At 35.9% G+C, this 13,946-nt stretch overlaps 1 protein-coding gene across 1 annotated transcript; it reads left to right on the top strand.

The window, feature by feature from the left end:
• The first annotated feature begins 3,007 nt into the window (after nt 1–3,007).
• LOC131958966 (tripartite motif containing 13-like) lies at nt 3,008–10,732 on the top strand. Its single transcript, XM_059324046.1, has 10 exons — nt 3,008–3,146; nt 4,666–5,003; nt 5,330–5,637; nt 7,837–7,920; nt 8,010–8,231; nt 8,310–8,332; nt 8,456–8,574; nt 9,642–9,754; nt 9,851–9,892; nt 10,282–10,732. Exons 1-10 carry the CDS (start codon nt 3,064–3,066, stop codon nt 10,417–10,419), a joined length of 1,470 nt encoding a protein of 489 aa, XP_059180029.1. The 5' UTR covers nt 3,008–3,063; the 3' UTR covers nt 10,420–10,732.
• The last annotated feature ends 3,214 nt before the right edge of the window (nt 10,733–13,946 follow it).

Genomic DNA, 13,946 nt, shown 5'->3' with positions numbered 1-13,946 from the left:
ATGTGTTACCCCAGTTCTTGCTCATATGACTCCAGACCACCAGCTGATTTTGACTTTAATGTGACATGAGAATGAAGGCCAGGCCCTTTATGTCAACTTCCTGCTTGATGTTGCAAACGGAAACGCTACATTAAGACGGCAGCTATATGTTGACATCCCTCTGTGTTCTCTTGCCACCCTGCTGTGAAAAACTCACAGATGATGTTGATGTGATCTTAATCAAGCTGTTCAATTATGACAAAAATCTTAATTATGATTATTTTGGTAAATATTGACATAAAGATTATTTAAGATTACCCATTGACTTTAGAAACATTGTGAAGAAACAGTGGATTTTCTTAAACATTAAATATAATTCAACAAAAAATGAAGACTAATTAATTAATTAATTAATTAATTAATTAATTAAATACAATTAAAATTAAAATTAAAATTAAAATTAAAATTAAAAATAAAAAAATAAAATTAAAATGATAAATTATACTTATATATATAAATAATAAAACAAAATAATAATTGAGATCAAAATTGTATAAAAATAATTTGCCAAGTGAGAAAATAAATGCATTGTTTTGTCCTTTTGCAGACAGATTCAATGTGATCTGTCCAGGATAGAAGATGGTCTTTCATTACACCTACGTTTTTGAAGGCAAGTCAATTCTTGACTTCAATATGAATAACAAAAAGAGCTTCTTAAGATTCAGATGGTGAACCATTTCTTCTGTTTCCTTTGTGTTAACCTCAAGAGCATTATTATAACGCCACTTGACCACTTTATTTACACCATGTTGGTGCAGCCCAGGGTTACTTAACCCTAATGTTTGTCATGATGGCACATGAAAGGGTTTTTATTTTCCAGTACAAGCTGCTAATAAAAAAAAGAGGATGAAACTGAGTAGTGCTTTAATAGAGACATCTTAAAGTTGGTGTCCATGTTTCACTACCCTATTGTCCTTACTTAATCTAGCTACATGCACAAGATGAAACATCCAGTAGAATCAGTAGTAGAGAGAATCTATCCAGCTTCATGCCACTTTTCTTTTTGCATGGTGCCTGTTGAAGCTTGGAGCCACACACCCATGCAGGATTTATGCTTAAATTTCATGCCTTCTTGGAGCTAAAACGGTCCCGTGGTATCTGCACAGCCAAAATATCACATATCTGTTTGTAGCAGACTCCCATTTCAAACCGAAGCCCCGGTTGTTATCAGAATAGACTGATTGTGCCATCATAGCTTCAGTAGCTGTGATACATTTAAGCATGACTTTTTCCTTTGTTGTGACTAATGAGGGTGAATATGCCATCTGTTACATCATCACAACTGAGAGAGTGGACAGGGCCAAGAGCTGAGTCATGACACTCCTGTTCTACGCTGCTTTGGAGAAATAATCTGACTGGGGGGAAGTGAATGAAAAACGCTCTTTCCTCCTTCAATAGATGCTGTCGTGATGCCCCGAAGCAATAAGCTACTGACCTCCAACTGCTCAGTTGACGACGGTCATGGTAATTTTGGACAGCACCCGGGCGTCAGCGAGTGTGACTGTAAAGCAGGGTGAAAAGCTCTGTGTTGCTGATGAAATGCCAGAGCGCTCAGTCAGCTCAGCCAGGATAAATAAATAATGGTACGTTTTTGAACATCACAGCAAAAATCAGAGGTGACATGTACTCAGACCCTGTTCCTGATGATTATAGAGATTAGTCATTCAAACTTTGGATTCTCCTCTTAATACTTTTGTTTTTTACTTGGAGGAACCTTGTCATAGATTGCATGTCTAGTGAAAGCTTTCCATCAGCTATAATCATCATCATCCATTAATAAAAACTTTAAATCTGCCCTGGAAAAATGAAATATGACAAATTCCACATACAAGGAAAGGTTAACTTGAAAAAAAATAATTTTGTTCACACCAGCCATTAAGAGGTTCCTTCCTAATGTGCTGTCAGTGTAAGTGTCAGGCCTTGTTCTGTCAAAAATATAATTCAAAGTTACAGTCTTTTATGTGCAAACTTCCTGCTTTGTGTTAATATCCGTCCGCCACAGCTCAGCAACACAAAGAGGGAACTTCAGACTGAAAACACTCTGGAAGAGCCCCACTAACTCAAACTGCTGAAGCTGCATCCTAACGGTAGACAAACAATTTTAAACAGACGAATGATTACAGCAAGCACTAACAGTTTCAATGCACATATAGTATAAGCAGTGGTGGAAAAAGTATTCAGATCCCTTACTTCAGTACAAATATTATCACTGTGAAATTAGTCCACTACAATAAAAGTCCAGCATTCAAAACTTGATTAAGTAAAAGTACAAGTATCAACATTGAAATGTACCTAAAGTATCAAAAGTAAAAGTTCTTGTTATGCAGAATGGCCACACTCAGATTGTTAAATATATTCCAATATATTGTGGGATTATTATTTTTGATGTTTTTATGTAAGGCGTTTTTTCTATCAAGATAGAGCTACTTAATATACGAGGTTTAAATAAAAAAAAAAAGGTCTCATAACTTTAAATCTCTCATGTTTTTTAATGTTATATCTTGACCTGAAAAGTAACTAAAGCTTTCAGCTAAATATAGTGGAGTTAAAAGTATTAAAAGTATTAATATTTGGCTCAAAATGTAGTGGAGTAGAAGTATAAAGTTATATAAAATGGAAATACTCAAGTAAAGTACCTCAAAATTGAAAAAAATCCAATACTTGAGTAAATGTACTCAGTTACATCCACCACTGCGTATGAACATGTGAGTTTGTTTAAAGACAGACTTGATTAAAAGTTAAGCTATAGCCTTTAAATTTGGGTTGTAGCATCATCACCAACATGAGGCAACCCTCACTGATAAACCAGCTTGATCATTATAAATAGTCAGCTCATCTCCACTTCAGTATTGCTATTATAATTACTGTAAAACGGACACGTGTTGGGATAGTGTAATGCAGTGCACAGCTCTGTCCACTAGATGACAGGCGAGTGCTGACCAAAAGAAGCTGACGTGACCAGAGAAAGTGAAACTAGACAGTCACTGTTTATAGCACCCGAACAAAGGAAAAGAGAAAGAAAGAATGAATAAAAGAAAGAAGGAACGAAAGAACCCCTTAACGCTACATGTTCTTGAAAATATTGGATATGGACCAAAGAACAAAAGGTGAGCAGCACATTTTGCTAAAGAAGAATTTGATTTCTTCTTCATTTAGCATGATTAGCACGAGCTTTCAGCTTTTTATGTTATTGTGTCACTAGCTCTGTTGCTTTTCACTTTTCTCGTATGGTACTTGTGTTTAGCCCACATTTAATTCGTCTTGATTTGTGTTTAGGTTCAGGTCACCTACCAACAGATAATCTAGAGCAGGGATGTTCAACTGGAGGCCCGGGGGCCCCATACGGCCCGCACCCTCACTTGAAGTGGCCCTCAGTACAACTACATGCATTTGAGCATGAAATCTTAAAAGTTCAGTGTAAAAATGCAAAAAATGACTTCTTGCAATTAATGTTGGTCTGCTGTTCTTGCACTGAAAAAATAAATAAATCACAGTCAGTGGTTATTTTTTTATTTGCTTTAAACCTTTTGTATTACTATTTATACTGTTATACATGCATTTGAGCATGAAATATGTTAAGTTACTGCACTGGAAACATATTTAAAATGGCAGTTGCATCACATCTGGTGAAGTGCACGGTCCTATATGTGGCCCTGTGGTAGTGACGATGAAAAATTGTGGCCCCCTGCAGCATTTAAATTGCCCATCCCTAATCTAGAGTTAACGGACATTAGTTTATCCTGGAAGTTGCCTCTTTTAAGGTGGAATTATTACAACAAGCAAAACCTGTGTCAACATTCACACGGGACCTGATTGTTCTTTTAAGGCGGACTTGAAACACTGTAAAAGTCTCCTTTAAAGTTACATACATAATCTGATGTATAATCCTATATACTAGGCACATAAGAGACACATGTCTACTTTTTTTTTTTACTTTAAAAACTTTATTATTCCATTAACAAAAAACTTAAAAATGTGCCCTAGAAAAATTACATTTGAGAAAATCCACATACAAGGAAAGGTAAACTTTAAAAAAAAATGTGTTCACACCAGCCATTAAGAGGTTCCTTCCTAATGTGCTGACAGTGTGTCAGTCCTTGTTCTGTCAAAAATACAATTCAAAGTTAGTCTTTTATGTGCAAACTTCCTGCTTTGTGTTAATATCCCTCCACCACAGCTCAGCAAAAAAAAAACAGATTTAGTATTTAACTTAATATCAGCACAAAGCATGTGCTGTACATGGTGGCAGTAAAACAGCACAAAGCAGGACTTTGCTTCCACCATGTGTTCAACATGCAAAGCTGCAGCACTGGAAATAAAAAGAAAACAGAAACTCTGACTTTATAAAGAAAGCAGTTGTACTGGTGCTTTAAATGACCGATTCCTCACTTATGAGACATTATGTGCACTGTTTTGTTATGTAGAGTGATTCTATATATTTTTTTGATACAGAAAATATGTCATGAACATGAATGAAACATCAATTACGCACTAACTTGTTCTTGTCTCAGTCAGATTTAGTTTTAAAGGCAAAAAGACTCCTAAAGCTCAATATTTTTTAACAGATTATGATACTGTAAAGAGACAGGAAATATAACATTTGAAATAAACTTTTTATTTTTTCAGAGTCCGTTCACAGCTCAAGACAACTGTCTTGATTGGTTCTGTCCTTGAACCTGTTCCATCCAAAATGGACCACTCCAGTCCAGTGCGAATAGAAATACTGCTGAAAAATCATCTGGATGAGCTGACAGATAAAGAGCTGAAAGAATTTCAGTGGGTCCTGACCCAGAATAAGAAAGAGGGAGTCCCATCCATCCCAAGGTCCCAGTTAGAGAACGCCAACAGGATGGACACTGTGGATCAACTGGTGATGACTTATGGACTAGACGGTGCTGTGGAGACAACAAAGAAGATTCTCAAAAAGATGAAAAACTTTGACCTTGCAGAAAAGTTAGCTGAAGGTAAAATGTCTTAGTTTGTTTGCTAACTGATAAGCAGGGCCAGCTTAAATGTATTTTTTATGGATAAAAAAATAGAGAGAACACAAATGTTTTGTCTATTTAAACTGTCATTTTAATTGTGTTGTTGAGTAGCTATTTCTAATTAAGTGTCATACTTTGTAACTGTTGCTTTGAGCTTGTTGTAGAGGCAGGAAGATAATTAAAATGTAATGTTTCAGTAGGCCTATATCAGTGTTTCAGTGTAGGAGTAAAACAAATATTATAATTCCTGTTATGACCAAATTATAGCAGAAAAATTCTTACTAACTTGTTTGTTTGATTTGCAGCCATTCGTAATGGGATGCCCTTAAAAATAATAGGGCCACAGATGGATGTACCTTCGATCATTCAGGATCTTTCTTGTCCAGTTTGTTCATGCATTTTCACAGAGCCTGTGGTGCTGCAGTGTGGCCACAGCTTCTGCAGGACCTGCGTGCACAAACAGTGGAGGGAGTGCCCAATTTGCCGACAAGTTATAGAAACTGATGCTGAACCTCCAATTAATTTCACGCTGAAGAGTTTGAGTGAAAAGTACAATGACAGAATGCCCCTTGATCTACCAGAAGGAGACATCATTGAGTCACAGTTAAATCAGGTGAGATGGCTTAACTACATTATATTCAGAGTTATGGATAAAATATTTTACAATGTTAACTTTGGTCCTCTGATTTTTCCTCTCTTCCATGAGGTTTCCGTAGGTTTTTATGTGAAAATGAGTAGAGTTTATCTCCACCTGTTTGACATTTGGAATCATTTGAGATTTTTCTCGTGCGGATGAAGAAATGTGTGGAAGAGGATTGGGGCCATACATCATGCAGTTTGAGAAAAAAGTTGAAATGACGAGAATAAAGTCAACTTTTTGAGGTCAGTAAGTTGGAAACAGTGACATGCGGTGAGGTTGACGGCTGGTGAGGCACTGACTTCATCACAATCAGATTTACAACATATGAACCCTACAGAGTAGCTTATTCACCATTTGATTGGCAGCAGTTAACGGGTTATGTTTAAAATCTCATATCAGCTTTCTTTACACATACAAACTGTTCATGCGCCGCTCCTTCTGAACAAAAGCATCGATAGCTTGTTTGTAGAAGTTTTTTAAAAATAAAAATAAACTGTTGGCTGTACTTGGCTTGTTAACTGTAGATTGTAGCTTGCTGTCACTTATTTTGCAGCCGAGGAGTCACTGGGATCATGAGTGCCCCCTACCATGAGGCAGGAGAACTGCGTGCCTCACCTAGTGCCTTTTTGCAGCCGTTTTATTATTGCTCATCATAAAAAAACACGTTACACCAGGGCCGGTTCTCGGCAGGCATATATGAGGGGGCAGTCAGAAATGTGAAGGGGGCATCATGTGTACACATCATGCTCCAGCACTTATTTTTCTGTGCTTATAGTAACGATGCTTTCTTCATTGAAAGGGGTCTATGTGTCCAACCACAACCTGGAGGAGTGGATTACACTTTGTCAGGCCTCTACCTTCAGACCTTCAGACTAAGCTCCTGCTGGTTTAGCTGTTAAGGTCACTGAGGCACACAAACCCCCTGACCACAATAAGGTGGCAACCCCTCAGGGGGGGGAAACTGAAAAATAAAAATAAAATAAAACATCCTTCATCCAGATTTCAACCAACAATCGTGTATCTTGTGTCCCTTTTTCGGCGGATTTTTCCGCTACTGCAGATCATTTTGTCAAATTGTAATGTATATTAATGTTGTGAGTATATTAAAATGTGCTTTCTCAAATTCTAAAATTTCGATTTGAGGTTTATTTGCGTAGAGCCGGCCTTGCGTTACACACATACAGTTGTTGACAAAAAACACTGTACATTATATACATCAGCTAAACTATGGAAATGTAGTTCATATAGCAAAGGTGTTGAACATTTTAATAGCGACATACAGAGAGACAGCAGTACGGTCTCACTGCAGCATGGCAGCACGGTTAGCCGAGTCATTGATCAATCCAATGTGAGGCTCATCTGGCTGCTGCCTCACTGCACCTCTCTTCTCAGTATTTGAACAGTAAATGTGAAAATTCAGCGATTTTGAACAGAAAATAATCTAAAACTGTTTTCCGTGATGACAGGTGAGGCACGGCCTCTCCTGCCTCCCCTGACCGCATGTCACTGGTTGGAAAGTAATCACATATTCGTTGTTCCTGTGTCAATAAGTCATCAGGATACATTGTTTTCTATCCAAACAGTGAGATAGACCGCAAGCTACAACCTGATTTTCATCGATGTCATAAAATGAGCAATAACCACAATATTTAAGGGTGAAGTAGAACTAAAATCCCCCCACACATAAATTAGATATTCTTGATAGTAGCTGCTACCAAAACTATTGTTTTGGGGAAATCTGCTTTTATGTAATTTATGTGAATATTTTAGACATAAATTAGATGTACTGAGGAAAATCAGATTGTAACTTCTAAACATTTTGACTTTTTTCTCGGCATTGTACTTCAAAAAATATCTGTACATATAGACAAGACCTAAAATACTGCTTAATCTATCATTTTTCGATTTAAATCATAATGCATTATATTTTATTACTTAGTACAGTAATTATATATGCTATCAGACTCTCATGTTCAGTTGCTTAGACTGATATGAACCAAAACCAAAACCAGTAACTTTATTAAGTGTTTTGTACCAATATTTATATTCAACCCACTAATACAGTGACTTGCTGTGATTTTTGAAGGTTTACTTCTTAAGTCCTGCATTTCCAACAGTATCACTTATTGACTTACTTATTGGATCCATCTGTCTTTATGTATATATTTTCAGACTTGTTCCAGGACCATCAGAGAGAAACGGGAAGCTTTTGAAAAGGTCAAACAGTTTTGTGACTCATCAGTTGAGCAAATAAAGGTTTGTCATCAGTTTCACATACCTTACGGATTTACTCAGTAATATATTTCACACATTAAGAAGTAAATAGTTCTTACTGTGACCCACAGAGTCAGAGAAACAACGTAGAGCAGAAGATTAAGGACGACTTTGAGAAGCTTTATCACTTTCTCGCGACGGAAGAAGAAAGCAGAATAGCAGTATTAAAAGAAGAAGAGACTCAGAAGATCCATATGATGCAGAAGATCACAGAGATCAGCAGCGACACATTCTCGTTGTCCGACACTCTTAAAGACATGGAAGACTTAGGAGCTGACAACTCGTTCCTACAGGTAGTTAACACTCAGAAAAGGTTGAATCTATGCAAAGTTATCTGAAGACTGATAATGCATTTCTTGTTTTATTTGCAGAACTTTAGGACTGAAGTCGAAAAGTAAGTGGTATTCACTCTGTCTGTCTGACAAGTTGCATGTAGCTGCAATACCTGCATATGTTGTAGTTTCAAGCTGGCGAGTATTGTTTTAAGACTTGAACCTATCTTTTGAATTTGCTTCAGAGCTCAAAATGCACTGCCAGATCCACAGCTACTTCCACAGGTGCTGATAAATGAGTCAAAACATCTGGAAAACCTTCGGTTAAGTGTGTTGGAGAAGATGTTGAGGATCATAAAACACGGTAAGTTTTGCTGTACTTGTACTTGTACTAGTATTTCCACATGATACTTTATACTTCTACTTCACTACATTTTAGCGGCAAATATTGTACTTTTTATTTAGCTTTAGTTACTTTTCAGGTCTAGATTTACTTTAAAAACATGAACAATTAAAGCAGCCTATAAATTAAACCACATAAAAGTATATAAAGTCATTAAAATGTGCTCTACCTGGACAACAGTAAAATGCTGCTTACATAAATGCATCAAAAAATAATAATCCAGTAAAATATTTGGAATATACATGAGTGGGGCCATTCTGCATAACAAGTATTTTGATATTTTGAAGTGCATTTTGATGCTGATACTTTTGTACTTTTACTGCAGTTAGTTTTGAATGCAGGACTTCTACTTGTAGTCGAGTGATTCTGCGGGGTACTATTAGTAATTTTACTTAAGTAATAGATTTTAATATTTATTCCACCACTGCTTGATGGTACACGGTTCTCTAGCAGCATCTAGGTTCGGCAATTGTGCAAACTAATGATTATTTTTAGTTTTGATACTTTAGGTATACTGTTTTACTGAGAAAACTTGTGCACTTTTACCTACAATTCTAAAGCATACAGCCTACTACAACCCTTACCCACTGGCAGGCAGGCAGGCGGGTTTTAAGAGGTTAAAAATATTGTCTTTTTACAATTTTCAATTGAATATATGTTTCAAAGAATTAGCAAATTATTGCATTTTGTTTTATTTTTAGACAATGTCACAACTTTTTTTTTGTAATTTGGCTTGTGTGTACAAATTTGAATTCAGGCAATATGCTTTTATTATTTTATTTTGTTAGTTTTAGTAACATATGTATCATTAAAGTATAAACATTGACTATTGTGCAGCCACTTTATATAGGCTCCTGCTGGATAGTTTTGTGAACAGCGATGCATCACACTTTTACAATAATAGATACAATAAAATATCATCTGTTTAGTAACTTAAATGTGGTGGAGTAGAAGCAAAAAGGAGCAAATCAGTTTTAGTAGTTTAATTTTAAACAAATATATTGATGAACTATTGATCCTTTTTATAGATGACGAATCTGCTCCCAAGGAAGGGGATGAAGAGGAAAAGCAGATGGGAGAGGGCAAGAGGGTGAAAGAGAGGAGGCCATTCCTTGTAGAGGAGGACATGGAACAGTCAACGGTCTATATTATTAAAATAATTTCAAAATATCCAAATACTGTATTTGTATGAAGACACACAGTTATTGTATTCATGCATTTCATTGTCTGTTTTCAGGAGAGGCCAAGAGACATGAAAAAAGTGGCAAAGTCCTCTTCTGTAAGTATTTCTTCTTCAGTGGCTGCCACTTATTGGCAGAAAAACATGCAGTTTGTACTGTGCAGACAGACAGACTAAATATAATAATAGTAACTAGAAAATTTCCTCTGGGGAAATTTTGAAAGGGCCACGGGGGCTACTGCCGGTGTGTGTACACTATGATGAGACTTTCAGAGAGCACTGGTCCCTACAGCTATTGCTGTATGGGACCAGTGCTCGGTGCGATTGCCCCGAGGCCCTAATAATAATAATAATAATAATAATAATGTGTTGCCCTGTCAGTCAGTCTGCTTACCAGTTTCAGTGTCTCTCTCAATGAATCTTGTCTATCTCTAACTTGTCTGTTTATTTATTAATTCTCATTTCCTTTACTTCTTTTCTCTCTTCAGCTGGGGTTACATATATATGGCAAAGTTCCTGAAAAGAAAACCTCAATGAAGCAACAACACCCTACAAATTCACCCATTAAGCTAAAAGTTGTTTTTTTTGTCTTACATTTGTTTATGTTAATACATATGCTTTTATGACTTTTTAAAATATAAATATACACACATATTTATACATATATATTTTTGTATCTTAACAAGAATATTTGTTCTTGCTTAGATTGTTAATACTTTTATATATCTCGTTAATATTGCTTGTTTTGTATGTATTGTTATTTTTTTTAGGCTTTTTTTTCTATTTTTGTACAGTTTTGCTGCTGTAACACTAGAAATGTCCCTATTGTTGGACTGAAAAATGATTAAAAAAAATCTTTTTCTGTATAAATATTAAATGTTTTCAATCAATTTATTTTTACATTATGGTGATTTGTTTGTAACGCCTCTTCTTTATTTGTCTCAGTCCAATATTGTTTTAAGTACCATTGTTTGTTGTACAGTCATAGGAATGATACAAATTCCATGGTCATTCATTCATCCATTCATTCATTCTTCTTAACCGCTTCTCCAAACTTGGAGTAGTAAAATAACGGCTTATCTTCAAATATCTGTCAGCTTTTGGGTGTTTCAGACTTTTTGGGATTTTTCACATACTACTTGAATAAATTAGAAAAGTTGTCTTAATTCTGATATACTGTTTTCCTGTCTGAAAAAAGAACATAACATGATACAGATGTTTTATGTTTTGTTTTACGCAAATGTATTCTGTTAAGATAAATGTGTCATCTACATTCACAATAACACTAATCAAAACATGTTGTAGTATATGAGAATGTTTTAAGAGAAAACGACAAAAATTCCAGCTCAGACTGCTGAAGCTGCATATTAGCTTCAGACAAACTTTCTAATATATGAAAAGGATGAATGATGTCAGCAAGCAAAAACTATTTAAATAAACATACGGGCATGTGAATATCGTTTTAAGACAGATTGAAAAAATTTGAAGTGATATAAATTTGGTAGGTGGTATTCTTTGCCCCACTGGTAAGTCCGTTGAATCATATTTTTTTTTGTTCATCTTTACCTCAGTATTGCTATTATTATCATATAAGACTGGGACTGTGTTGGGGCGATGCAATGCAGTTCACAGCTCTCTCCACTAGAAGGCAGTAGTGTGCTGAACAACAGCATCAGGTGACCAGAAAAAAGCGATGACACATCCTCACCATAGTCCTCACAGGAAATGGCAAAGAGCAACAACTGTCATAGCGAAAAAGTTGAATATAGCCTGAATACAAAGGTGAGCTACAAATGTGCAAACGAACAATAATTTAAAATTATCTAAAGAATTTTATTTTTTGCCTAAATCATCTCATGACGCTGGCCTACATCCTTAGTTGATCAGATCATGTGTTTTACCCCTTTTATGCCTAACTCAAAATAAAATGTGACTTAGGAAATTTTTTTCCACTTTCACTTCAGTAAGTTTTGAATGCAGGACTTTTACTTTTTTGTATGTGTGTTGGTGTTTGTTTATATATATATGTATATGTATTTCAAGTTACTGAGTAAGAAATGCAACTATTCTTACAATGATCTACCCGCTCACCAAAATCATACTAATCATGGATGTATTATAATAAGTTCTTATTGTAATGCTTAGCTTATAATAATGATTAAATAAACAAAAATGTCATGATCTGTTGACGCGTTTCACTGGTCCCTACAGCAATAGCAGTAGGGACCAGTGCTCGGGGCAAAGCACTATTTTTTTCATGACTTTCTATATTCAATGGGGAGGTATTAGTCAAGTCCTTCCTCTCGTTAGGACAGTGTTGCACCATTAAAAAGACACTCATGCACTCATACGGCGGGGTCGTCCATGTCCCCTGCTTCAGTATCTGTCCCTCGTTGATCCAACAGGGTGGACACAACGCTACGTCACTTATAAGTCTGATTATGTATTTCGCTCACCAGTGTTATGTTGATGTGTTCAATTTCTATGTAGAATTTTTGTTTTTCTAATAAAATAAAAGGTGTTTTCAGTAACTTATCCACACAGCTGACAATATTGTGTCACATTTTGAAGAAAAGCCAACAGACAGAATCAATGTATGTTGGCCGGTTGTTGTATTATCATATTAGAACCCAAAGACTGCATAAACAAATGGTAATAAACATACTGCACCATATTATAAAAACTTGTTTTACCATATTGTACTGGAGCTTGAGATTGGGTTATCACTTAGATTGGGTTATGAGATTATTAAAGGACAGCTAAATGCAGTTAGTATTAGAGCTGAGGTGACACTGGTATAGCTGAATTATCAGGCAACTTTAGCTTTTGAGATTTTAATAATGTTGTATATACAGTCATGGACCACCCTTTTTCTTCAGTTTCTTGTTTATTTTAATGCCTGGTACAACTAAAGGTACATTTGTTTGGACAAATATAATGATAACAACAAAAATAGCTGATTAGAGTTTAATTTAAGAGCTGATATCTAGAAATGTTTCATTGTTTTCTTGATAATAACCAGTCATTATCAAGAAAACCATGGAAAATGGCTGCCAAATAATAACCAAAACTAGAAAATTTCCTCTGGGGAAATTCTGAAAGGGCCACGGGGGTTACTGCCGGTGTGTGTACACTATGATGAGATTCTTCAGAGATTTCAAACTATGCCCTTTAACCCCAAAATGTGTGTGTGTGTGTAATTAAAATCACATAAAGTTACCTGTGTGTGTGTGTGTAGCGAAAATCGCATAAAGTTACCTGTGTGTGTGTGTAATTAAAATCACATAAAGTTACCTGTGTGTGTGTGTGTGCGTGTATGAAGCATGTGTATGCATGTGTGAGGAGTGTGCGCACTTTAGTGCATGTGTGTGTGTGTGTATCTGTAACTGTAATCACATCAAAGATCAAAGGCAATCAGATCAAAGCAATCAACAGAATTAACTGCAGCTGTTAATGTTCCGAAAGAGTGACAGCAGCCAGAGGTGGACAGACTCGAATTTCTGGCCTCGAACAGAAAGCATTTTTGGCAAAACCATAATACCTATCATTGATCCGACTTCACTTTGAGCATCCCGAGTTCTTCCTGAACGTCTACATATGATTTTTTTAAAGAAAAATTAAAAAATAGCTTTGTTAGAGCGATCTAAAAAAACTGTTCCATCTTCCTTTTTTCCGAAATCTCCCTGCGTTTTTAATATGGGACCCAATGAGGCTGTTGGTGCATGTTGGTGGCGCATCTTTGCGTCGTACACCCAAACTATAACTCTGACAGCTTTACCAGAGGATTGTGAGTGAGAAGACAAATTTTCCTACGTTTCTATGTATAAATTATCTCTGTAGAGTGAAATTTGCGGCCTGGAGCGCAGTTTTCAAATTTATTTTTTGACAATTTCTTCTCTCCCTCTACACTCTGGCGATGATGTCACACACTGTGACACGAACATTCCGTGCAATACACACCCATTTTAATCTCAGAATTTCTCCAAAAATGATCATGGTCATTGAACAGGAATTGATAAAAAACTATATGACCTATCGAAACGTGGATTAATACACGATACACAAGACTTGTGTCTACTGTTTAAAGTTTAAATGTCTCTAGGTGAAATTATGCCGGAGAAGTAGACGTTTAAAAATCTCCAATTATTGTTCT

The sequence above is a fragment of the Centropristis striata genome, chromosome 21, assembly GCF_030273125.1.
Source record: "Centropristis striata isolate RG_2023a ecotype Rhode Island chromosome 21, C.striata_1.0, whole genome shotgun sequence".
Taxonomy (NCBI): Eukaryota; Metazoa; Chordata; class Actinopteri; order Perciformes; family Serranidae; genus Centropristis; species Centropristis striata.
This window is presented reverse-complemented; position numbering and strand designations above follow the sequence as displayed.